Source organism: Gadus chalcogrammus, chromosome 10 (genome assembly GCF_026213295.1).
Source record: "Gadus chalcogrammus isolate NIFS_2021 chromosome 10, NIFS_Gcha_1.0, whole genome shotgun sequence".
NCBI lineage: Eukaryota > Metazoa > Chordata > Actinopteri > Gadiformes > Gadidae > Gadus > Gadus chalcogrammus.
The window spans coordinates 6,000,929-6,026,133 of record NC_079421.1 but is presented as its reverse complement, the minus strand read 5'-3'; the positions used below and the strand labels follow the sequence as shown (position 1 = coordinate 6,026,133).

Here is a 25,205-nt window from a genome sequence, read left to right as displayed (position 1 = left end):
CCCCCCCCCCCCCTCTCTCTCTCTCTCTTCCCTTCCATTTCTCTCCCCCCCTCCAACCCCCTCTCCCCCCCCCTCTCTCTCTCCCCCCCTCCAACCCCCTCTCCCCCCCCCTCTCTCTCTCCCTCCCCCCCCCCCTCCCCCTCTCTCTCACTCACTCTCTCTAGTATGACGCGGTGCGTCTCGCCCAGCTGTACGAGCAGGCCCGCTGGGCCGTCCTGCTGGAAGACGTTGACTGTACTGAGGAGGAGATGATGCTGTTCGGGGCGCTGCAGGTGAGCAGGGACCACTGGACCCACTCTGAGAGGGTTACTATTGGTCCTGAAATATGATGGTGGAAGAGGAACAGGTCTCAGAGCACCATCTTCAATAGCATCTGTCGCCTCAAATCCAGAAAATGTTATGAATTAATTGAATTACAATGAAAGCATTTAAACCAAATGGTACCTTCCAAAAGGAATCAATTAGCAAAATAATGACCTGAGGATGCCTTTGTGTGTTCCAGTACCACATTATGGAAGTACATTTTTCAAGTAGTGGCCCGGAGGCCAATAGTCCACGGCCCGAACAGGTCTGTGGCCCGGTGGTTTAGAACCACTGATTTAGGCGATAGGCCTAAGCGAGCCAGGTTAAATTCTGAAATCTCTTACAAAGTCCACTTTCCAGTGTCCTTTCCATGATCGCACGAAACAGCCATGAAAATATAAATTAATTGAATTAAAATGTACCTTAAAAAAAGGAATCAATGAGCTAAATAATGACCATAGGATCCCTTTGTGTTTAAGTACCACATCAGCAAGCGCTCGCTGTCGGAGCCCCAAACGGTGACCGCCAACGCGGCCATGGATGACCTGGAGACGGCCCTGCTGTCCCTGGAGGTCAAGCTGGACGGGGACAGCCACACCGCCAACGACATGCTGGTAAGACATCTTGGAGAGCTGCTTGCAGAAGTGTAGTTTCAGAATACAGATCGACTGCTGGAAAGAAAAGGATTTGAAATCCCTGGATTTGAGCTTTTGTTGTGGTAGCTTTATGAAAAATAGATGTGTGAGAGTTTCCTGTTTCCTACCCTGCTGAGAAATATGTGCAGGAATGGATGAATGCATAAATGCATCGGCATTGTTGAGAACATTTGGTATATTTTCTTGTAGTTTGCCGGTTTTAGTTGAATAACAATTTCAAGGTTTTCATATTTTAGTCGTATATTGTATATAGCGATACATAATAATGTGTCAAGACGTGGCCCAGTTAAAGGAGAAATCCGGTGTTAAATGGATCTGGGATATGTTTAGTCTGATAACGAGTTGGAATCTTCTTAAGATGGCTGTTTTTAGCCGATTCTACCAAAACGCTATAAACTTGGTACGATGGGGTCATTTGTTATGGTAAAAACTAAATCGCTATTTTAAACCACTTAAAAGGCTAGAAGTAGCCTGACACTTCTTTGGTAGTATAATAAGGGTCTTAACATATAAAACGAGGCATTGATAACTTTGTAAGTGTACAGATTGTTTATTAAAAAGGACATATTATACACACAATACCATTAGTAGTTCACCCGTCAACGCCATCTGGTTTTTAAGACTTGATAAGTAGATTGGCGAACAAAGAGATTGTGACATCCGTCAACAACACGCAAGCTCTGCGTTATGATAGAATCTGCTATAAACAGCCAACTGAAGAATGCGTCTATATGCGCTTTTTTGCTCCAAAACGAACATTCCAACTCGTTATCATACCAAACATTTCCCAAATCCATTTTACTTCGGATTTGTCCTTTAAGCTTAGGTTCAGATTGATCAGTCTAAAATGGTGTGTGTCTCAGATGAGTGTCTCTAGGTTATGTTTTCTTTTTGATTTAATACAGGACAACATGGCAGCACCAGAACTAAGTGACTATCTGAAAATATTCCGGTAAGATTCTTGTTCTGAAATATCTCATGACAATGCTCATGAGGTGTTTTTCTAAGTTATCCATCCATTTGTCTAACAGTGAAAAACGTTAAAGGAGTAATTAGCAAACGGATATGTGCAGGAAGATGGGTTGGAAAGTGGATATTCTTATGATATAGATGAGGCTTGAGGGATGGGAGGCAGCAGAAAGTGAACAACACACGACGCATAGACACTGTGCTCCATGAAACCCACTGGGTTTGACTTGTGTCGTACTTCCAGGCCCAAGAGATTGACCCTGAAGGGCTACAAGCAATACTGGTTCAAGTTCCAAGACACCGGCATCTCTTACTTCAAGAGCAAAGAGGAGAGCGTGGGAGAGCCCATCCAGCAGATCCACCTCAAAGGTAAGGAGAACATGAGGACTGCCCCTCACAGGCTGATAACATATTCCACTTTACTCCCGGTTATCTACGTGATGAAGGCTGCTTCTTACCTAAAGGGGCACTGTGTAGGATTCACAGATTATACAAATGGATGTACATATAACGAAGGCCGTTATGGCACTGTTAGTGGAGAACAGCTGTACTGAATACCCCTCAAACAATCACCTTGCCCACAACTACACCATTCTTCAGGTTGCAACTGCACTTGTAACTGAAGTTGAATTCACTCTGGGATGGCATGGTGGCCCTACCAGTGTGAATACTTCTGGATATCCGGATGAGGCTAATGTAGATCACAATTTCTGAAATTTATCCAGTATCGAGGGAAAACACTGAAAGGGGGACAATGTAAACCGTTGGGGCAATTGCCCCCCATCTATGTACGTTCTCTTATTTTCTTTTTTTACATCATTATGAAGGGATCCCTTCAGATAAATACAACTTGTTTCTCAACCTTTCTCTTGACAAGCTGTTTATTATTGTGTAAAACCAAGTCTTGTCCAAGCAGAAGTCTTACGAGAGTTGAGTTGTTGCAAAAGAACATTGGAAATGTGAGTGAGAGCGGGAGAGAGTTGTTGTGTTGGACTACTTCAAACGTAGTTTAGGGATATCTAAAAGATTCAGTTGAAGGAGAGATTGTAATGACAGTAGGGAAACAACTCAACAACAAGATTTCAGGGCCAGACTTCTCCTTGACAGAGACTTGGTTGGACAAAATAACAAATAGACCGGATCAAGCGAAAGTAAAAGAAACACGTTTTACTTCTCTGTAGGGATCCTATGCATAACGATAGAATATAATCCTCACCTCTCTGTATAATATCACGATAATAATATTTCTAAATCTCTGTGGCTCAATGGCCAATGGTCCATGGCCTAGACGGGTCCGCGGCCCTTTGGTTTAGAACCACGGATTTAGGCAATAGGCCTAAGCAAGCCAGGTTTAATTCAGCAATCTCTTACAAAGTCCACTTTCCTGTCCCCTCCACCGTCCTTTCCATGATTGCAAGAAACGACAATGAAAATTGTGAACTCTTAAAATCACCACAAATACAGAACAATCTTACTGAGTGCTTCTTCAATAAGCAGAATAATTGGACTGTAAATTAAGTGCTGATGTGTGAACGCCGTCCGTCTGCCCAGGCTGCGAGGTCGCCCCAGACGTCAACGTGGCCGGACAGAAGTTCCTCATCCGGCTCCTGATCCCGGCCCCGGAGGGCATGACCGAAGTCTACCTGCGCTGCGAGAACGTAAGCCACCAAACACAGGCACACATGGTTTATACACAACACCAAACCCAGGCACACATGGTTTATACACAACACCAAACCCAGGCACACATGGTTTATACACAACACAGAAACCCAGGCACACATGGTTTATACACAACATTCAACCACACACCGTGGCCTTCAACCAAGCGCAGAACAACCTGAATCCTCTTTTCTTCTCACATTATAACTCTCCTCACTCTCCGTCTCCGGACCCCTCTGTGAAGGCCGTCCAACCCAAACACACCAACTGTACCGAGTCGCCTGCCTCAAGGTCCAACTGACCCTTGTGTCGCGGAACGATGCTCTGAACCAATGAGACAGCAGAATGACACCTCAGTCCCTCCCCTCCCGCAGGAGGAGCAGTATGCCCACTGGATGGCGGCATGCCGGCTGGCGTCCACGGGGCGGAGCCTGGCCGACAGCAGCTTCCAGAGCGAGATCCAGAGCATCCGCTCCTTCCTGGCCATGCAGAAGACCCACGGCAACAGCTCGGTGCCCGCCGCCGACGACGCCATCAACCCCCACAGCCTGGTCTCGCCGCGCTACCAGAAGAAGTACAAGGCCAAGCAGGTGCCCCCCCCCCCCCCCCCCTGACACACCTCTGGGCCTCACACACAAACCGAGGCTTAGACGCTACAGCAGGGGTCACCAACACAGTGCCCGCGGGCACCATGGCGCCCGCAAGGACCACATGAGGCGCCCGCAGGCCTGTTCGAAAAATAGCACTACTCATTCTTGAACAACTCTTTCCCACCTTTTTTTAAGTCATTGTTGATAATTATTGTGAGAAATCATTAACATGACTTAATTAATTAACATGCTTCACATGGATGAGTATCATTAATCATTAATAGTAATATAGAACTAAAGGCAAACTGAGCAAATTTGTTATTTCAGAAGAGTGTATAGAACTGGGTGCCCTTCTTATGACTCAGTACCCATGAAGTAGCTCTCAGGTTAAAAAAGGTTGGTGACCCCTGCACTACAGGGAGAAGGGATTCAGGGGGTTTCCCTCTGGGGGTCTCGGTGGGGGACCAAGGGAGTCGTGTTCACCTCACAGAACTGGAAGTACAGTCCTGCTTCTCTCCTTTGAAACCCCTATAGGCTGTAGGTGTGTTACATCACTACAACGCACAATACCGTGGGGCTGGATGAGACCGAACACTGATAATACAGAGTGTGTAAAACGAAGGCGACTAACATCCGCACGACTACATTGTCCCTGCAGAAGGCTCTTTGTGCATTACGGCAGTAGTTCAGGAGGGAGAGCGGGTTGACTTGAACCGGAAGGTTGCTAGTTCGATCCCCAGCTCTTCCTAGCCGAGTGTCGAGGTGCCCCTGAGCAAGACGCCTCACCCTAACTGCTCGCGACGAGCTGGCTGTCCCCTTTCATGGCTGACTCCCCCGTCGGTGTGTGTCAATGTGTGAATGAGGGGTTGTAAGTCGCTTTGGATAAAAGCGTCAGCAGAATCTCCTAAATGTAAATGTCCTCCTGCTGTTCCTGCTCCCAGCTCACCCAACGTATCCTGGAGGCCTACCAGAACGTGGCCCAGCTCTCCTGGAACGACGCCCTGCTCCGCTTCTTGCAGATCTGGCAGGCGCTGCCAGACTTCGGCCTCTCCTACGTGGTCGTCAGGTACTACTCCTCCGGTTCCTTCTGTTTTTCCCCAAGACCTTTTGGTATCTGTGTTCTATATTGGGTGAATTTGATACATTTTTCAGCGGTTTAAAATGGGGATTTAACCAGTCGAATGGCCAAGCAGTCTGTGAGGGAGAAATAAACAACGTATCTGCAGCTTGTTATTCTAAGACTTCACAAATATATGTGGCTATTACAAAAACATTTGAATGAAGTAAAGAGGGCCTTTCTCTTCTCAGGGTACTTAAAATAGCTCTGCCGATGGAGAATGATTAGATGTAAAATAATATGTCATGCTGAACAAACACACAATGATGAACTAAATGTAGCAACAACAAGGATTTAAAGATTTTAATGTGATATCGACTTTCAGATCAATCTCACAATCTCTCAGTTACTGCAGCAGCCAAATATGTAATATGTGTTTCCATTGAAATTCATTGGAAGGCATTATCTGTCTTCGCCGCACTACTCTGGATTCAGTAGCATTTCACCCTCTCTTTCCACGAGAACACATTCAGTTTAGGATAGCCAAGTCGACAAGCAACACATAATCAAACAAGCTCCCATCACATAGCGCTTTGAGAGGTAAAGCTGAAAAGCTCACGTCGCCGGACGTCTGTCCTCCCCCAGGTTCAAGGGCAGCAGGAAGGACGAGGTGCTGGGAATCGCCCCCAACCGGTTGATCCGCATCGACCTGGGGGTGGGCGACGTGGTCAGGACCTGGCGCTACAACAACATGCGCCAGTGGAACGTCAACTGGGACATACGACAGGTGACGCCTCTCCCCTCTCGCCCCTCTCTCCCCCCCCCCCCCCCCTCTCTCCCCTCTCTCCCAGCCCCTCCACTCTGCCCCCTCCCCAAAAAAACACTCTGGACTCTGAACTCTGACCTTCAGACTGACTGTCTTTTTGAACTATTACAATATATATATATTTTGCACTATTACAATATATCATACAATATATATTTTACTGCTATAACTGACTGTGTTTTCACTATTACAGCTACAGAAACCTTTTGTTGATATTTGTGCTGCTCTAACCGTCTCACTGCTCTAAACGTCTAACTGCTCTCCGCTAACTGTCTCACTGCTCTGACCGTCTCCCTGCTCTCCAGGTGGCCATCGAGTTCGACGGTAACGTGAACATCGCCTTCGGCTGCGTGACGGCCGACTGCAAGATCGTCCACGAGTTCATCGGGGGCTACATCTTCATGTCCACGCGGACGAAGGAGCAGGGCGACACCCTCAACCAGGAGCTCTTCCACAAGCTGACAGGGGGCCATGAGGCCCTCTGAGGCCCCGAGACCCCTATGAGGCTCTATTTTAGACCCTGTGGGACCCTATTAGGCCCTGTGAGGCAGGGGCCACACACCGGCCCCGCGTTCCTCTTTGTCTCAACCGAATGGGAGCTCTGGGGGCCAGGAACCTGTGGCTAGTAGAGCCCGACTTAGCTGCCTCTGGTTGCATATGGCCGACCTACGAGGGATAAAGGCCGCTTTGTATCTCATTAATGTATTATCTACTCATAAATTATACTATAGAAATTAAACAAAACGCCTTTGTGGGATACAAAGCGACATTTTAATCAGATCGTCTCACAGCTATCGGAGTCAATTCCAGGTCATGTTAAAAATCGATTTGCCATGTTACCATAATAGGGAAGAGAAGATAATAATAATCAATCTTTCCAGTCTAAATTGTCTATTTTGCAATGAACATCTTCCCTAAAAGGTTGATTGATAATCACACAAACGATCTTTTGGCTCTTCTGAAAATCATTTTCAAGTAATTTAATTCTTTGAGGCTCTGCCAACTGAAAGGTGGCTGACCAATGTGCCAATAGAAGTGCGAGTTGGCAAGTGTTGCTTAGATACTGTGCGAAATACTGGGTTTGAAATACAACTGATATCTTTGTTGAAGAATTTTTCCCACATTTGATCTCATCAGTGGATGAGTCCAAACCTATGCTTATTAAACGCAATCATTGTACCAGTCATTCTCCTTTAATAAATAATTAAGGCAGTCACTTTGTTATTCACAGCCCCAGTTTCGGGTGGTTTATTACAGGAAGCTTTGAGGAGGTTGTTATCCACTATCTTCCTGGCCACGCTGTATCTTGGAGTAACAGTTGTGGCAGTCTGTTAGCGAATAAACCCACAATGTCCGCCTGCCCCATATCTGGTAAACATCCTCTGTGTTCATCTGTCTTTCTGTCCCTTACACTCTGGCCTCATGTCATTGAGTGTGTTTCTTTGACAATAGTCGGCCACATTAGTGCCACTATAGTACGGGCTTCCAACAGCCATTCTCCCTCAATGTTGATCACATCAACATAAAGATATGTTTTCTCTCTTTGGCGAACACAGACAAAGGCTTAGGGTTATGGGTTAGGATTAATCGCCCGTCAGGGTTAACGATTTTAAAGTAGACAAACATAGACAAAGTTACGTTTTAAACCCAAACGGGATGTGTCGGTCGCGACTGATTCGTTACAAAGAACGAATCCCGAACGTGAACGACAAGAACTGGTTCCCCAAAACAAGAAGAACTGGTTCTTTGATTCTTTTTTTTTTAACATCAACCAAACATATGGTCACGTAAATAAAATATACAAACGAACAGAGCTCCGTCTCCCCGCGACTTATATTGATTGAGTCTACAACTTCCTCAAAGATTCAGCCAATGAGAGGTAGCAATGGTGTTGGAATGGCACCTGGGTAAACCAATGACAAGGCGGTACCGTCGAATATGCGCGCTTACTCTCTCTGACGTATCTTGGGTCATACCATTCGACTCATATATCCCCCTACATTTTTTCGAAAATAGACTTGACCTCCATCTGTTTATTGGATAAACACATTTCCCAATCCCAGGAGTCTTTGCTCCATTCTACGTCAATTTAAGAACAAACAAAGAAATTAAACTGCAGTTCGTATTTTTTATTTATGACCATGCAAGTTCTGTAATGCCTGAACAATGAAGAATTAAATGTAAAGTAAAATAAAATTATAAATGTAAAACCATGAATGAAATATAGAGAGTAAGCAAGTGGTATAAATATTGGTGGGACGTTCGACATACTACATAGCAGGCACCTCCAAACGGCGGACTGCGGCCTTGACGGTCCTATCCGGACCAACGACCAATTAAATAAAAACAAATTATAATTTTTATTTTTTTATTTTTAATTTTTTTTAAGATGTAATCTGACGTAACGAACGAATCAAAACGAACGAATCAAATAAACGAATCGTTATAGTGAACTGAACTGAACTGAAAGAACTAGTTCCCGGAAAAGAATCATTTTGCCCATCGAAACTACCGATGTGAAGCTCCTTGAAGATAGACATACAATGAGACCTCTTACATAATTTAATTCTTGCCATGTTCCATTATCTATTGTCCATTTACATTCAGGGCATTTAGCTGACACCTTTATCCAAAGCGACTTACAAAAAGTACATTTGTCAGCAGGAAATCCATATTCCATTATCATTTTGTTTTTTATAATTTCTATGGAGCAAAGAGCCGACGGAGCCTGCTGCCGTCTTCAGACGGGGTCGGCTGCGTACTGCGACCTCCACCAGCCTCCTGGTATTTGTCTCCCAGACTAGTGCAGGGGCAAGACGCTTCCTGAAACAAGCAAACCGAAACACACAGATGAAGCCATTGACAGACATAAAATTCCTGGGCCTATTAAAGATCCCGTATCATGCTTTTTTAGGGTTAATGCCTGTTTGTTAGAAATACCCCTTATTATTCTCAAACTGCTCATTTCTGCAAAAACAATTTCCCACGCCCACTGCAGTCACGCTGTTACGGAAGCAAACTGAAGTAAAGTTTGAGGTTAAACGAGCTGTTCCACACACTTATAGAGGGGACTTCTCTGTGGGTGCCAATACTGCCCCTGGCTCGGACTTAGATCTTTCGAGCTTTGCTGACGTAAAACATGCATACACAAGTCATATTACTAAAGCAAAGGGAACGGTCGAAAAAGCATGATAGCACCCCTTTAAAGAAGCTGCTCCCCCAAACCATCCTGAAGCCCGGCGGGGTCTTACTCGTGGGCCTCAGCTGGAGGGCCCGGCTGAAGTACTTGGGCAGGAGTCTTCCCTCTGCGTCCCCTGGGGTCAGTAGCACTCCGTTCTCTGACCAGAAGAATTGGATACCGTCTAAACACAAAGAAAGGGAACGCTAAATGAAGCACGCTGGTATGCACGTGTCAAAGGCCTTATCGCAGTGGAGCTCATGGAGATAACAATGGATGAGTCGTAATGTCAGTGCCCTGAACCTGAACCTGTGATAAAGGCCTCTAAAAGAAGTCATTAGCTGCAAACATAATGGGAGGTGATGTGTGGATGGTGTTCGCACTTACCGGCCAGAGCTTTTGGGACGTTGATGAACAGGGCCAGGTCACAATTAGCCCTCATGCCTGGTGGGTGGTAAAAACATAATGAATACAGATAGTGTAGGAATATATATGCATACTTTTTTTGTACTTGAAAGGTGCTTTAGGTATGATTTAAGAGCTAATATTGAGTGTCATTCCTATATGCAAATATCTGTATTGAGGAGACTAAACCTGTCTCTGTATGAGATCATTTAGATTTAAGAATGCTCCCAGCACATTTCTAAACAATCAGGGTATCTTGTCCTTGATTGGTTGCAACACATTTGAATACCGGTGAAACACAGAGAGAGATGGAGCAGAGAGGAAAGGGACCCATTCGAGGACGTTAGGTTTCCAAATCTTGATCTCTTCTGCTCTCTCTCTCTCTTTACAACTCTCAAAGCTTAGCTCAAGCACCTTAAACAGAGATACGAGTGGATAAGGTACATTCAGATATTTGCCAGCCATGTCCTTCTCACACAGCACACAGTGTAGAATGTTGGTGTACTCCAGTGTCTCTCTGTGTTCATATTTCTTAGTGTGGGGACAGGCCAGTGCCTCTCCAACTGATATGAGGTGTAATTTCCAACATTCCTCCATTTGCTTATGTCCCTACAAGGACGAACCAAACGACCGGTCCCAGGAAGTCTAGGTCATAGCCAGACCATATACCTTATCAAGGGAGAGACTGCTTTTGTTCTTTTGTGATTTAACCCCTTTTTTTTCAAATACTTGCACCGAACAGCGAGAAGAGGGATCGCCAGCAAAGGAGCACGTCTGGAGACTGCTCCTCACCGTCTACACTATAGACTATTCTACCTAAGTCTGTACCTCGCCCATCTATTCAACCCTCGGATCCAACCTGTCAAGCTGCCTTGATTTCCACTTCAAGAATTAAAACTACGACGAAAATACACAACGCAGAGTCTATACGAAGAGCTTAGAAATATGATGAATCTATCAACAGCATGGACAGCTCACCACTGGTGATGCCCTGATGCCCTCACCAGGGCCAGGTGGAGGTGGGTGCCCTAGCAACTCACCACTGGTGACGCCCTGTTCCCCTGGGGGCCCAAGGGCCAGGTGGAGGTGGGTGCGCTTCATGCGGCTCAGGCCGTGCTGCTGGATGGAGCTCCACTTGCTCAGGTAGGACCCGTGGACCGCCTCGCTGGGGCAGTCTGCCGCGCCGGCCAGGACCGGCCTCAGCTCCAGGTCTTTCACCTGATGGGGTCGTTGGATTCAAATATTACTTTAATTATTGAAGGTTTATTTGAATAGGGACAGATACATAAACAAGCTTGAGTCACCTGATGTTTGCATCATAGTGTTTTTAGCCTACGTTAATTTACGCCACTTGTCCCTAGTGGGGCTTTTGGTTAAAAATAATGATACAGATGAACATTATTAAAAAGTAAGAAAATGGAAATTAAATGAAAAATTGTAGTCGGTTTGTGCGAGGCGCCAATCACCTCGTTCTTATACGTATGAGCACATCTAAACTAAGGGCTTTCATTAAGAAACATAGCATCCATTTTGAGTTTGATTGGAGATGGAAACACTACCAATTCATTAAATGCATGAATGACGTTATTATTATTTTGTATTTTTGTGAAGTGATAAAGAAATTTATAACAAAACCCACTTGTTGCAGCAAAGCAAACCTTCAACCAATTTGTTTAGCAATGTACCAGTTCACAGTCATTAGCACACAGTTCAGTTGAAGGTAAAGTGTTCCCCTTATTGAGTTGCGAGAGAGTCAAAGTGACAGAGCTTGGCTTATCCATCCAACTGGTGAGTCCCTGGGAGATTCTCTGCATACAAAGCATGGACTAATACATGACAGGATTGGGTTTCAGACGAGCAACATCCTCAGGCTCTAGAGACAAATGAAGGACTTTAATCCTCCCAAGACCAGAAAACGCCTCTCATATATTCTTGTTACAATCAAAGCGTGACTTCCAGACATCTTGACACTGGACACAATTCTCCCACACAGATTTATTATGATGCACATGGCCCTCAAAACGAAGAGGCCATATAATAACCCGTCTGCTGGAATAGATGAACAGATTTGCACTGTGTTGCGCTCTGTGACCCTTTCGGGAATCCAAAGCCTATCAATAGACGTCCTCTTTCTCTGAATCGAGGACACAAACACGTACACCAGAAATTCTAAGTAGAATTGATTTGATGGTTATTGATTAGTTCACTAATAAATATAGAAAATATATATATCTGATGTGATTCTATATTGAAGGGAAAGCAGAACAAAATTAGCTTGTGGTTGAGACTCTGCCACTGAGGAGACAGCAGCCCTTGTTTATGTGTGGGCCTGGTGTGTAGCCCCTCTGTTCTCTAGCCACTGAAACAGCAACGAGCTGTAAAGCTACAAAATATGTGAATATTCGAGTGCTTCTGCACACAAACCAGGGGAGAACTGCTCCGTTTCCTTTAATCTATACTTTTATTGTGCGACGAAAATAAATATATAAAACGAAACGAAAAAACGAAAACGAAAATAAATATATAAATCGATAGCAGAAGGAGAAGAAGTTGTGGCCATGTTTTTTTACATCTAGGATGTACAAGGCTTCGAGTCTCATCGCAATTTCGGAAGTTTAGGAGCATAGGAATGTTATTGGTAGTAATTGTGTTTGGTCATTTTTTCAAAATAATTTGTCATTATGGGGAGAAATTGTTGTAGAAAGTGCCACAGTGTGTCACATGCCAATGTGGCAAGACAAAGTTTTGATTAGCCCATGTTTAAGGTATATTTTTGTTTATTTGATATTATATATATCTTATATATCTTCATTATACGTCTTAGTTTTTAAAGCTTTTGGAGAAGAATTTTAGTTCATTGATGTTAAATATTGTAATCCAATGTAAACACCAACTTTAGACCAGGGTATCCCATTATTCCTATTTAATCCATGTACTAATCATCCGCTGCATTGATCATCAAACGGACATTCGAATGATAATTTATTGATTCACTTGAAATATTAAATATAATATATATAATATAATATTAAATCACTGCTTGGTTGTTGCCTGGAATAATTCCCCCCTAATCCCAAATGTAACATCAGTATCATCATGGACCTATTTTAAATATTAAAATCCTATTTTGAAACAATCTTATTCTAAATCTATTTTTCTGGTTTGTCTTGCCTGACAGATATATCAAATTTCAAGGTATTAAAAAACAAACAGCGGAAAAAGATCTGAAGATACATTTAATGTTAAGGCTGATATTACATCAGATGTTTATATAAATAGTAGTATATAAATAGTAGAGAATAATGCTGCCCAAAGTAAAAGAGAACTGAGAATGTTCTACTTTTCTTTCTGCTTCCCACTTCTCAGTTCTGAGAAGCTGAGGTTTAGGGAATTCACTATTAAAGGGGACATTTCAAGAACAGGGGGTAATATAGATACTTTCCTGTAGAAACAAAAAAAACATGTCTCTCCTCACTTGTGAATGGATTTATGCAATGCACAAAGTACCGCGGGATTAGACAACAACACAGCTCGGAGGCTGAAAAGGTCAAACGTTCACCAGACGCAGCAGAAGATTCTCTGACATTGGAACGCATGCAGATCAGACGGAGAGACTTCACATTGTAACCTTTCATAGTCCAGCCATACATTCCCATCAACGGTGGCTGAAGTAATTTCCCCTTTCTGTGTTTCCAGCCCATATGAAATGTGTCTTGTCTTCATTGATATACTTTTGTCTTGATAACCTCTTTGCAGACGTTATAAAAACCTATGCACCGGATACAACAAATATGAACTGTATACAGGAAGATTTCTGCCATAAGCTTTTTTTTTTTATATATATATGACTGCCTGACTGCCTTAAAATTCATAGCCACGACAATCCACTATGAATCCCTTTAGAGTGCAGCAGAGTGATGCTGATCGGGTCAAAACTTTTTGTGTGGAAGCCAATGTAAAAAGCTAGGTTACGGTTTGAAAATGTTCAGAACTATAAATGGGGTCACACCGGTCCCACCACTGCATTACAGATTCACAACAGTACAAAGACGCTAGGTACGTGCGGTCTAGAAACAGGGCCGTCCGCGGGCGTGTCGAGAGGACCACCACAGAGGACCATCACACTGCTCCACCCACCTGGAAGACCTCCACAGAGGACCAACACACTGCTCCACCCACCTTGAAGACCTCCACAGAGGACCAACACACTGCTCCACCCACCTGTAACGAGTGGCCCTGATTGGCTCGTATCTGCAGACGGCCGTTCTCTGGGTGGGGAGAGAGCTTGTAGCGCTTCTTTTCATCGAAGGCCACAACTCTCTCCACGTCGTCCAATGTGTAGGAGTGGAACTGGGGGTGACGCAGGAGGTCTTCCACGTATAGGAAGCCATCTGAACAGAACAGAACACAGTATGTATATATATATATATATATATTAGTGCTGTCAGTTAAACGCGTTATTAATGGCGTTAACGCAAACCAATTTTAACGGCATTAATTTTTTTATCGCGCGATTAATGCAAATTAGTATTTTAAAAAAAATATTTCCTTTGGCTCAAAACAAAGAAGCAGTAGCCTGACTGCTATGTTCAAGGCAGTATGTTTGTATGTTCATCGTTTAATTGCACTATAGGCTTTTTTTTTGTATCGTGTTTTGATCAGTATATGCCAATGTTGTTATCAATAAAAAAACATTTGCACAAGGCAAGCCGATGCACTTCTCCATGTTGATAAGAGCATTAAAATGAGAACAATTAATGGGACAAAGAAATCAAGGGATATTTAGCATAGAAAAAAGATTTGCGATTAATCTTGAGTTAACTATGACATTAATGCGATTAATCGCATTAAATATTTTAATCGCTTGACAGCACTAAAATATATATATATATATACAGTATACACACCAGGGGGGTCAAACTCATCTGAGGTTGGCTATGAGAGCCCAAATGCATTCAGGCAAAAATTCATAAATAAAAACTTCTGATAGGCAGGAATATAGATTTTCCTATGGTTTTCGTAATGGGTGGATATTATAAGCAAGTTATTATTAACATGTAATATATAAACATGTTTTGCCGGTGCTTGTTGTGTGTGCACTAGACACATTGGGTCTCCATTGACTTACGTGATTTTTTTTTATCTTGAACAATTATCTGTTCTGTGTCATCATTTCTACTCTGTGATCTTTTTTAACAGGTTCTTTAGGGAATTGCAACCACGATTCTTTTTCTCTATCCTATCCATTTGACAAACAATTCTTTCTTTTAGTTTTTTTTAAAAAGTTATCTTATAATAATCTTTGATTAGAAGATTGCGTATAAGAATAAAGACTGATGTTTGCGGACTGTGGTGAGATTGTACCGAATTTGCTGCTGTGATTAAAAGCATTGATGTGGGTGATGACCAAAAAAAGTAATACAATTGTCACTTAAAAGTGTTACTTATTCTACAGATGTGTGTTATGCGCTTGCCCACATGGTTGATGAACCGAAAATATAATAATAGAATAATTGATCAATTCCATTCTTCGGAGCGTCTGACCTGAGTTCAGCTGGAGTCCCATCTGGGCGGCTCCATGCCGCAGAGCATAGGACATGGCCTTTGACAGGCGCACATCTCTGTCCTGCAGTTAGGAAGGGGATCCCGTTCATTACAGAGAGGCCAACTCGAGTTACACTCTGCTCTGATTTAAGCATACTTATCTAAATGACCAGATTTATGAAGCCTAAATAGGTCAACTTTGCTAAAGTAATTATCCTTCATGCTCTTTCATATACATCACCTCTCCACCTCGACATCCTCTTCTCCTATTTCCTCCTCTTTCACACTGCATTTCAAAAGGTTTCACTTCCAAACGTCCAACACATACTGACACACATGACATATGTTATACATTCAAACATAGAAAAGTGTCTTCATTCAATTTTGGCTACATTCAATGCCAGAACCAAAACCACATAACAGAAATGTCCATAACTGCAGTTAGACAACAAAATGGTTTAAACAACTAAACAATATAATTCAAGTTTGTTTAAGTCACCTAAACACAGTCAACAAAACGTGCAATCCTTGATTCCGGCATATGACCACTTCCTACCGGGGGTCGGGTTAATGCTGTGGTGCGCAGTGCTACCACTTCCTTCCAGCGGGGGCGCTGTGGTGCACAGCGCTATTATTTTTTCTACCGGGAGGGTTCGCTGTGCAACACAGCGCTCAGTCGTCCCCCGGAAACAACCACCACAGAATAAGTTACCTTTTACCCTGAAAGCAATTCCTTCCCCAGGTAGCTGAATAAAACATGAAAAAGGCGCTGAGCGAATAATAAGGTAAAGGTCTTTGTAACGGACGTTAATATTAACTCACCTGTCATCAACTAGGCGCTATTTCACACTGAATGTGGAGGATAGCAGATCTATACGTGGTCCTACGGGCTGCTGTTAGCTCCTCAGTCCGGATGTAAACACGGTGTATAACACAGATTATACTACAGTATTATCATTGTTTCCAGCTCAAAAGACGATTCCGTCAGTTCTATTAAGGACTAGGTCTAAGCGTCATCATTTTTCTGTCTCTATTTGTTTCATGTGTACTTGGATCATTGGGTTCAGGACTCACCTGTGTCTCACTCTGGCTTCTACACACAGGTCACCATGGCTCCATAGGTGATAAGAGTCACAGACACCGTTCCTTACTGATAGGGGAAGAACATAAAGGGGATTTTTATCTCTTTTGCTCGTCTCTATTTATGTTCAATCTGCCCTGTTTATTGAGATGTCTTAACCGTAGAATCAACTGCAGCGTTCATAATCTAGAACAGCAGGAGGACTGTATTCCTTTATCTGAGTTCCTGGTCCCCCAGCCTGGCGATGGAGTTCCCCCAGCACTCCCAGCAGCTGCTGTCCGCCCTGCGTCTGCAGCGGCAGCGCGGCTTCTTGTGCGACTGCACCGTCAGCGTGGGCGCGTCCCGCTTCCCCGCCCACCGTGCCGTGCTGGCCGCCTGCTCGCCCTTCTTCTACATGTTCTACTCAGACTCCCCGGGGGCCGGGGCCGGCGCCGTGGGCTCGGTGACGCTGGACAGTGACATTGTGACGGCGGAGGCCTTCAGCCTGCTGCTGGACTTTGTGTACGAGGGCCTGCTGCGGCTGGAGTCGCCCTCCATGCCCGTGGAGGACGTGCTGGCGGCGGCCAGCTTCCTGCACATGAACGAGGTGGTGCGGGTGTGCAAGAGGCGGCTGCAGCGGCGCGGGCCCCTGGCCGAGGCTGACAGCACCCGCTCCGAGGAGAGCTTCACGGCCCGGGCCGTCCCGGAGACGGGGGGCAGAGGCGGCGGCGCCCCAAGGGAACCCCCCCCTCCGCCGCCGCCACCAATGACCACGGAGCAGAGTCGTTTGGAGTGTGTGAAGATAGAAAGCCGCGCGGCGCCGGGACCAGAGCGCGCCCCCTTCAGCCCGGGCCTTGCCGACACCACGCAACCGGGCATGGAGACCCCGCCCGTCCCCCCCGCGGCCGGGCTCCCTCTGGGGCCGGCCCCGGCGCTGCCCGCCCCCAGGTTCGGAGCTCTGGCTCTGGCTCTGCCTGGTCTGGGCGGCCAACGCCTCTACAGCCCCTGCAGCACCACTGAGGCATACAGGTCAGAGCCAGTTTGATCTGCTTATAATATTCCACTCTGTCCAAGGAGTTCACTGTGGGGGGGGGGGGGGGGGGGCACGTTCACACGAGGGAGCAGAACAGGACTGTGATTGTGATATACAATGGTTGTTACATTGCATTCACTTTCCCAGCTTATTAACATATTCTTATTTATTATTCTTCACTACCGATACTAGTAAACTTCAAGAAACCCTAGTAACTATTTGGCCTATCGTTTTATGATAAAAACCAATCTGATGATGGTGTTGATGCCTCCTCTGTCTCCAGTAACCAGCAGCCTTCCTCCTCCTCCTCCTCCTCGTCCTCCTCGTCCTCTCTGGGCGTGGCCAGCCAGTCGGGGTTCGGGGGGGTGGTCCTCCCGTCCCCCAGCCAGGGTCGGGATGACCCCTGCCAGCCGTGGCACACGGAGGAGGGCAAGAGGACGGCCCCGCAGCCCCCCAGAGCCCAGACGCTCGCCGCCCCCCCCTCGCCCCAGCCCCACGCAGAGCACAAAGCCCCGCCCCTGGGGCCCCTCGGCCCAGGGTCCCTCCAGGACCCCCCCAGGTCAGAGCAGGGGCCCCGTCTCGCTCCTCTGACCAACAGTGCCCTGGAGCTGGAAGGCATGGTGATGGGGCCCGTCGGCAATGCGGCGATGGTCGGCATGGCGATGGGGCCCGTCGGCAACCCAGCGATGGTCGGCATGGAGACGGGGCCCAGCAGTAGGAAGGAGGCGGGGGGTCATAGCGACGCTCAGATGGGCGGGGAGAGGGCGGCGGCGGAGCAGCAGGTGGGAGAGGGCGTCACGGTGAAGGTGGAGGCCATCGTGATCTCCGACGAAGAGCTGGAGGAGGGCGAGACAGACGATGAGGACGGGGGCGCGGGGGGGTTGGCGATGGAGGTGTTGAACGGGGAGTACGACCCCGACGGACAGCAGGACGAGGGGGGCGGCGCCCGCTACCTCTCCTCCCACCTGCCCCTGATGGGCCAACGCGCCGGGGAGCACTTCTCCTTCCCGCTGTCGCCCTCCTCCGCCGGGCCCCGCTCCCTCTTCCCGCCCAGCGGGCTGGGCTCCGACCACCCGGCCTACTTCCAGGACTTCCAAGACTTCCAGGACGCGGCCGGGGGCTTCCCGGACGATGTGCCAACCTGCGGCGTGTGCGGCAAGACCTTTTCGTGCGCCTACACGCTCCGCCGCCACGCCATCGTTCACACTCGCGAGCGCCCGTACGAGTGCCGCTACTGCTACCGGAGCTACACGCAGTCGGGGGACCTATATCGGCACATACGCAAGGCGCACGACCGTAGCCTCCCGGCCAAGCGGAGCAGGGGGGAGCTGGAGCCTCCGCCGCCACAGCGCGTGCCCTCGCACCCACACCCCCCCCTCAGCTAACACACTCCTTGTGCACCATGGATTACTGATGTACAGAAACAGACGCACCAGTACTGAGACTTATTTATTTTTAATCAAAGCTGTTTTAACAAACAAAAAATATGCCCACACTAAAACACTAATAACCTGCTTAATCACTGAATTGCGGTTGGCTTTACTATTATCCATTAATTTACATTTAGAACGCTGCAGTTGACACTTTTATCCAAAGCCAATGACTTTTTTATACAAGGACAACAGCTAATGCACACATTCACACACCCGACGGCAGAGTCAACCATGCAAGGCCAGCCAGCTCGTCAGGAGTAGTTAGCTCTACCTCCTGAGCTATTCCCAACCTTGGTCTTGCCCCATCTTCTCCTATTTGTCAAGGGGGAACAAACCGGGGGACTCAAGTTAATGCCGTATAGAAGTGAGATGTAATTCAGTCAGATTAAATCAGGCAACTATGACGCTACCTTTTGGACAACTTGGTGTGTGTTCCCTCAGTTATAATTTATTTATTTTACGCAAGGTGTGAAAAAAAAAGGGTTGGCATTAAAACCCATGCCAAACGGCAACTGTGTAATAATATGTGGCTTAAGACCTATTTTGTATTACTGCTAGCATATGTTTGTATTAGAGGTTGTTTATCGGTGTGTACTTATTGTCTATAACCTGTGTCCTCATACCCTCCTACACTGTCGAGATGTAATGAAGTGGACTTTTTGTTTATTGCCGAATTGCCTTGATCTGTTAATACAATCGTTACAATTCTCCTTCTGGCTGGAGGTTCTAAACCTGCAGAAGTAAAAACTGCTCGAGGGACATAACTCAATGTTACACAGTGCTTGTAATAAGCTGAATACTAAAGTGCCACATTGCAGTACTTAGGATCACACAAAAAAGGTATTTGTAGCAAATATGTTAATGTTCATTTTATTATTGTGAATAAACGTTTAAATCTACCCTCAGTCCCAAAAGGTCAAATATATGATAAGGAAATATGTCTAGTTATTTGTGTCGCAGTAACACAAGAATGTTCGTCATTGGGAGATGTGCCATGCTTCGAATGCTCCTTTCACAGACGACCGTTCCGTTCTCTGGCTTGCTGGAGTGGGAGGATAACCTGCACCGGTGCTTCTGCCAGTGGGGCCGAGGAAGAAGAAGGCGTCTCCAATCAATCTTCTACAGCTCCATGAATCTGTGAAGCCAGGAGTCCAATTTAAATACAATCTAGCTTCATACTCTTTATGTTTTCAACATATTGGCATGTCGGCATTAGGCACAGGAGGTAGTGCGGGTCGGCTGGTAACCGGAAGGTTGCTAGTTCCATCCCCGGCTCCTCCTAGCTGAATGTCGAGTCGTCCCGGAGCAAGATCCCTCACCCTGACTGCTCCAGACGAGCTTGTTGTCGCATTGCATGGACAACGCCGTCGGTGTGTGAATGTGAGCATGAATGGGTGATTGTTAGGCAATATTGTGAAGTGCTTTAGAGTGGCCACTGGATAGAGAAGTGCTATATAAATGCAGTCCATTCATAAATAATTTCATCAATAGAGATTACATATGTGGGCCTCGAGCCCTCTAAAAGGTTCAAGTATAATTAACCTCGATTTCCAAGAGCCAAATTTCAACACTAATCTGTTTGGGGCTAGGAGTTCTAGGAAGGAGGCATGTTGTACTCATGGAAATGACTCGTCTGTGATACTTGTTTAGCAGTCATTGTGTATGAGCTACATAATGAGTGATATGTCTGAAATGCACCACCCAAGGCGGCGTTATACCACGAGTGCCCTCAGACCAGACACAGCTCCCGGTGTCCCCTCATGGTGATCTCAGAGAGCACACTGGAAGGCCCTTTGACCCCACAAATGCTAACTGTATTTAATCAAACCAACTGGGTGGAGGGGACATTCAGAAATAGGATTTTGCTGCCTTTTCTTGCCGTGTGACAGTGAATACAAGGCCTAGTTGACGATCATATAAGACATGCGCATTAAATCAATCTGCACGTTAAAATCCAAACCGATTTAGGCTTCTTTTCCCCACCTCAAAATGAATTATAAACAAATCTAAAGGTAACTAAAAAGATAAGATGAAAAATGCACGCTCCTTAAAGTTAAAAAGCTTTAACAAATAGGCTAATTCATAATATAATAAAAAAAATGCCAACATGTTTCGGCCATACTAGGCCTTCATCAGGGCATGAATAATTAACAAGGTGCACCGGCAGGTATATCAAGTCAGAGTAATGACCACATTTCAAGCAATGACCACATTTGAATGTACCATTAGGCACTTTAGGTAACCATGTGGTCTTGTTTTTTTGCTGGTAGATGACTGTCACCCAAAGTAGGTGCTCCTCTAAAGGAGAAGACAGGCGGCTCTTTAAAGATAGAATTTAACGAGTCATCACATTGAAGGAGAATCCAATTATTTTTAATTATATTACGTATAGTGTATGCAGCAGTGCTACAGAGTGTGGAAAAGAAAACCCTGTCCGGTTTTAGCAGTTAATAGCTTTTTATGGAGCAGAGAATTACATTCAATAGAGCTGGCCCTCATCAGAGCTGCGTCAAGAACTTTGGAGGAGTAATCACGTTCTTTGAAACGATTGTACATCTCTTTACTTTCAGGGTCAAACTCTTGATCGTTGGTGCAGATCCTACGTAATCTCTGGAATTGTCAGAATGGGATGTTCTTAGTTAGTGTAGGTGGATGGAAACTTTTAGCATGTGGCAACATATTTTTATTGCCTCCTTTCTGAATATCGTAGTTTGTAGATACCCCTGAACATCTTTATAAATCTCCAGATGAAGAAAATGTATTTTATCTTTATCATAGTCAAGAGACAGCTTGACGTTTGTATTTGATGCATTCAAGTAACTATGAAATAGTCAATAATTCCTTTTCTGTTCCCCTCCACCATAGAATTATATCATCTTCTTCCCATGTCCCCATGAAAGGCCGGCATATGATGGGCTAAACCAAACCCACATAGTGCAACCTTTGATTTGTTTAAAAAGTCTATCCTGAAAAAGAAAAATATTGTTATTTAAAGTCCATTCAGTTAGCTCCACCAAAAAATCAGTAGGGGGGCTTTGTGGGTGCAGTCGTCTGTCTAGGAATTGTCTAACCCATCTACAGCGGATAGGCAAGAGATTGCGCTCTTGCTTATCCAAAACTTTGACGTGACATTATGGTTTTTATTTTATTATTGGTTGCATTCTTGTCTTCATATTATTGAAGGCTACTCACAGCCTCAGCCAGTTCAGGCCAATCCATCGCCATGACAACCATGTCATCGGAGTTGGGAGGGGTTTCCAGGTTCCAGTAGGTCAGCTTGTCAAACATGGAGGACACCTTCACTGTCCTGTCCTGCACACACACACACACACACACACACACACACACACACACACACACACACACACACACACACACACACACACACGTTGATGTGGTAGAGCTCACAGGTCAGACCTGGTCAGACCTATAGAATTGGGGTTCGGCGGTTTGTGTACCTCCTGGTCCGAGCTGTTGGGGTTCACCTCCTTCAGTACCAGGCCAGTGTATCCCTGCGGGCAGCTGAGCTCCGCCCCCCGCAGGCCACGCCCCCTGAAGGACACGGTCTTGTCTGCAGCGGGGACCAGAATGAGACGACACATGATTACATACCATAAGGCAAACCAGATTTATTATGCAAAAGCAAATCACTGATTAATCCACACTATGTATTTTACTCGTTTAAATACTTTGTAACCTTTTTTTACTCATTGGAAAAGCATGTTAGGTCAAATATTTCTGGCCATTATTCCCCCTTAATTTACAGTTTATGAAAATATAATTGTAAACTATTTTAAATACAAGACCCCACCTTGTTTGCGATCTTTGGTAGTAGCTGAAAAGTACTGGGAGACTTGGGCAGGACCATTGTGTTCAATCTCACACGGCATGAGATGCACTGTGGTGCGTTCGGCTTTGCCCAACGTGGACAGCTGGACATGGGTTACACTGCTGTTACAAGACATCCTGGCTGGGAAAGAACACAGTAGGAAAATAATGTGGTTTGTGTAAGAGACCCCTAATGAAGGGGGGTGAAATGTGGGTGTTTCACTTAGCATCCCTGGCCAGAGGTAGTTGGGAAGATCCTAACATCCTGCAATGTTGGTGATGGATTACCTAAAAAAAAATACCCAAAGGAACACAAATATATTTGTGTTCCTAATTGTGTCTCTTGAACTACAAATCTACTACTACTAGTAGTATAGCATTCACTTGATCTCAGTGTACAACTCCACAAAAACGCATTTCCTTCAAAGTCAATGGAAACAACCAACGCTGACTCTTAGCAGTGATAAATGTCCGCTAATTATTATGCATTAAGTGCTTTGAATTCAATTAACCATCGTGGACAGAACTCCCGCGGTGGCTTGAAGTTACCTTTCGCTGTGCCTTTTCTTCTTCTGTCTGTTATTACTAACAGCGGCCACCGTCCAGTCACTGGTGCATTACCGCCACCCTGTGCTTCGGCGTATGACCACACAAGCAAGCACGCACACACACACACACACACACACACACACACACACACACACACACACACACACACACACACACACACACACACACACACACACACATAAAACGAATGAACTCCACCGAGTGGGTGGATGACATGCGGCGGTGGCCTCAGGTGTCATGGGGATATTTTTAATTATTACCGGCGGCTTCTACATGGAAGTACAAATTGGCTTGTTCTGCACAAAGCTAAAGGCATGCAAGTTACTGACTTGGTCTCATTCAAAACAGGTAATGCTTGACATACCATATGATGAGGCTTTCTGTGCAAAGACTGTGGCTAGACTAAGAGCATATTATTTATGTTTCCTTTTGTTTCAGAAGAGTATATTGAAGGTCGCCTGTTGCTCTGTGAGCGTTAAATGCAGTTATGCAAATTATTATTACTTAACTACTTGTACATATTTGAACTACTATTTGTACATATTATTGGCTATTGTTTTTAATGTAATTAGTTTTTAGTATTGTGTCAAAGCATTAACTCAATCATTAAAGGATTTAACAAATGCCTCGTGTCAAGTTTATTTTATTGTCCCTCTCTGACAAAGACATCATGTTTGTGCATAAAAATACATGTATCAGTTAAAGTTTGTTATGGATTTGTAAAAATTAACAATATAAACAAGAGAAACAACATTTAACCATGTAACCATTACAACTGATTTAATTTATAGCTGATTGAACATCTTATTCCTCATCTTCTTGTATAATGTCCGCACGAAGATTACATAGACCTGCACAGACTCACAGAGAATCTTGTCAAATTTCTGGGCAAGGCTAATGGGCACTGTTTGAGAGACTATTCTGGAGTTCTTCAGGCGGCGTATAACCCTCTCAACGTGCACTCGGACGTTGGCTATGCGCCTCATGTTGGTGGTGTCTTCTTCTGACAAGGGAAGGCCTCTCCTGGTGAAAGCTGGCAGGACGAGCTTGATTTTACGTTCAAACTGAAGATCTTGGATAACAAATCCTCGGTCAGCCATCACCTCTTCACCTGGACGCAGATACTCCAGACACCCTGTGTTGGCTATGATGAACTTGTCAGTGCATCTCCCACCATATGCTGGAGAGATTAACATAATCAAACCACATGGCGCAATCGCTATGAGGAACTTGATTGTATTATGTCACAGTAATGACTGTAAGACTCGCCTCTTGAGTCCAGATTGTGAGCCTTCTGAAGAGGGGTCTCAGAACAGTCGATTACGCATGTGGTTAATGGATAATGTTCCTTGGAGCTCTGTGGCATCGTTGCCTGGATCGCCTCCCTGGGCAGCCATGGAACATAGCACCTCACCTTCTCCTCCATGAAGCACAGCCACTGAGAGATTATCCTACGGACCACAGACTGAGACACTCTGAACCTCTGCGATGTCGTCCTGCAATAGGTTCAGCCGGAGCTCCAACAGGGTCATCAACAGTTGATCCTTGGGATGTAGCTGAGAGATGCTGCATCCTTCTTTCAGGTCGTCGGATAGAGCCTCAAAGGCATCCACTGACAACCCAATGTACAGTAGACACAGCCGATCATTCAGGAGAAGTTCGGTGTGTACAAGATGTTGTTCAGGACACTGTGTTTTCTGGTCACGGAGGAGAAGACAATGGAGTGAGTCACTGACAGCATAGATGTGATCTTCCATGAATGTATACTTCCCCTGTGTAGAAGCATCACGGTGTGTCATCCCATCAGTCTCCTGGATTGCAGAGCTGGTTGAGGGTTCTGTAGAAATAACAGCATCAGACATCAGTATGTTACCAACGATAAGGTTAATCATTTTGCTGCCTTTCAACATAGCCAGTCTTGGACATCAAATTAGAAAGCCTCGACCTGATCTTATCTTGTAATGCTGTTCATTTATTGAGGTCCAGCTAAGGCAGAGTTACGGGTACATGCTGATCATACTCACTAGACGCTAGCTGGCGAACGAATAATGCTGGTCATCTTGACAAAAAATGCTAATGTTTTGTGCCACT

At 45.3% G+C, this 25,205-nt stretch overlaps 4 protein-coding genes across 11 annotated transcripts in view; 2 read left to right on the top strand and 2 right to left on the bottom strand.

The window, feature by feature from the left end:
* The window catches only part of fermt3b (FERM domain containing kindlin 3b), a 16,188-nt gene extending 7,860 nt beyond the window's left edge, over window positions 1–8,328 (top strand). Inside the window, exons 7-15 of the mRNA XM_056601212.1 lie at window positions 165–272; window positions 783–917; window positions 1,865–1,911; window positions 2,173–2,297; window positions 3,480–3,586; window positions 3,965–4,180; window positions 5,122–5,246; window positions 5,883–6,024; window positions 6,369–8,328. Coding sequence (XP_056457187.1) covers window positions 165–272; window positions 783–917; window positions 1,865–1,911; window positions 2,173–2,297; window positions 3,480–3,586; window positions 3,965–4,180; window positions 5,122–5,246; window positions 5,883–6,024; window positions 6,369–6,548 — 1,185 coding nt within the window. The 3' untranslated portion in view covers window positions 6,549–8,328. The remainder of the gene's footprint in view (window positions 1–164; window positions 273–782; window positions 918–1,864; window positions 1,912–2,172; window positions 2,298–3,479; window positions 3,587–3,964; window positions 4,181–5,121; window positions 5,247–5,882; window positions 6,025–6,368) is intronic.
* trpt1 (tRNA phosphotransferase 1) lies at window positions 7,127–15,764 on the bottom strand. Of its 3 annotated transcripts, XM_056601216.1 has the most exons (8): window positions 15,690–15,764; window positions 15,432–15,517; window positions 15,191–15,272; window positions 13,868–14,037; window positions 10,687–10,864; window positions 9,629–9,685; window positions 9,315–9,425; window positions 7,127–8,886 (listed from the first exon to the last, which is right to left on the bottom strand). In XM_056601216.1, the coding sequence occupies exons 2-8, from the start codon at window positions 15,480–15,482 to the stop codon at window positions 8,864–8,866; spliced, it is 672 nt and encodes a 223-aa protein (XP_056457191.1). In that variant the 5' UTR covers window positions 15,483–15,517; window positions 15,690–15,764; the 3' UTR covers window positions 7,127–8,863. The 3 variants fall into 3 exon arrangements, with proteins under 3 accessions (XP_056457191.1, XP_056457192.1, XP_056457190.1); XM_056601217.1 differs by lacking the exon at window positions 15,432–15,517 and having other exon boundaries at window positions 15,690–15,763; XM_056601215.1 differs by having other exon boundaries at window positions 15,432–15,745.
* Window positions 15,765–15,871: 107 nt separating this feature from the next.
* On the top strand, window positions 15,872–20,690 carry zbtb3 (zinc finger and BTB domain containing 3). 3 transcript variants are annotated; one of them, XM_056600756.1, is made up of 3 exons: window positions 15,872–15,975; window positions 16,509–17,279; window positions 17,567–20,690. In XM_056600756.1, exons 2-3 carry the CDS (start codon window positions 16,516–16,518, stop codon window positions 18,666–18,668), a joined length of 1,866 nt encoding a protein of 621 aa, XP_056456731.1. In that variant the 5' UTR covers window positions 15,872–15,975; window positions 16,509–16,515; the 3' UTR covers window positions 18,669–20,690. The 3 variants fall into 3 exon arrangements, with proteins under 3 accessions (XP_056456731.1, XP_056456730.1, XP_056456732.1); XM_056600755.1 differs by having other exon boundaries at window positions 16,294–17,279; XM_056600757.1 differs by having other exon boundaries at window positions 16,258–17,279.
* rnaseh2c (ribonuclease H2, subunit C) lies at window positions 18,705–23,157 on the bottom strand. 4 transcript variants are annotated; one of them, XM_056600760.1, is made up of 5 exons: window positions 23,094–23,157; window positions 22,528–22,686; window positions 22,175–22,287; window positions 21,909–22,028; window positions 18,705–19,851 (listed from the first exon to the last, which is right to left on the bottom strand). In XM_056600760.1, the coding sequence occupies exons 2-5, from the start codon at window positions 22,679–22,681 to the stop codon at window positions 19,828–19,830; spliced, it is 411 nt and encodes a 136-aa protein (XP_056456735.1). In that variant the 5' UTR covers window positions 22,682–22,686; window positions 23,094–23,157; the 3' UTR covers window positions 18,705–19,827. The 4 variants fall into 4 exon arrangements, with proteins under 4 accessions (XP_056456735.1, XP_056456736.1, XP_056456737.1 ...); XM_056600761.1 differs by having other exon boundaries at window positions 22,528–22,682; window positions 23,094–23,134; XM_056600762.1 differs by lacking the exon at window positions 23,094–23,157 and adding an exon at window positions 23,057–23,075.
* Window positions 23,158–25,205: the final 2,048 nt, after the last annotated feature.

Excerpts from the sequence above, each read along its gene's own strand:
- trpt1 (XM_056601215.1), bottom strand. The coding sequence starts at position 15,533 with ATGTCATGTGTGTCAGTATGTGTTGGACGTTTGGAAGTGAAACCTTTT. Across the intron at positions 9,686-10,686 it reads GGAACAGGGCGTCACCAGTG|GCATGAGGGCTAATTGTGAC; the intron begins GTGAGTTGCTAG and ends ACCACCCACCAG. Across the intron at positions 9,426-9,628 it reads CGTCCCAAAAGCTCTGGCCG|ACGGTATCCAATTCTTCTGG; the intron begins GTAAGTGCGAAC and ends CTTTGTGTTTAG.
- zbtb3 (XM_056600756.1), top strand. The coding sequence starts at position 16,516 with ATGGAGTTCCCCCAGCACTCCCAGCAGCTGCTGTCCGCCCTGCGTCTG. Across the intron at positions 17,280-17,566 it reads AGCACCACTGAGGCATACAG|TAACCAGCAGCCTTCCTCCT; the intron begins GTCAGAGCCAGT and ends CTCTGTCTCCAG.
- rnaseh2c (XM_056600760.1), bottom strand. The coding sequence starts at position 22,681 with ATGTCTTGTAACAGCAGTGTAACCCATGTCCAGCTGTCCACGTTGGGC. Across the intron at positions 22,288-22,527 it reads TACCAAAGATCGCAAACAAG|ACAAGACCGTGTCCTTCAGG; the intron begins GTGGGGTCTTGT and ends TCCCCGCTGCAG. Across the intron at positions 22,029-22,174 it reads CCAACAGCTCGGACCAGGAG|GACAGGACAGTGAAGGTGTC; the intron begins GTACACAAACCG and ends GTGTGTGTGCAG.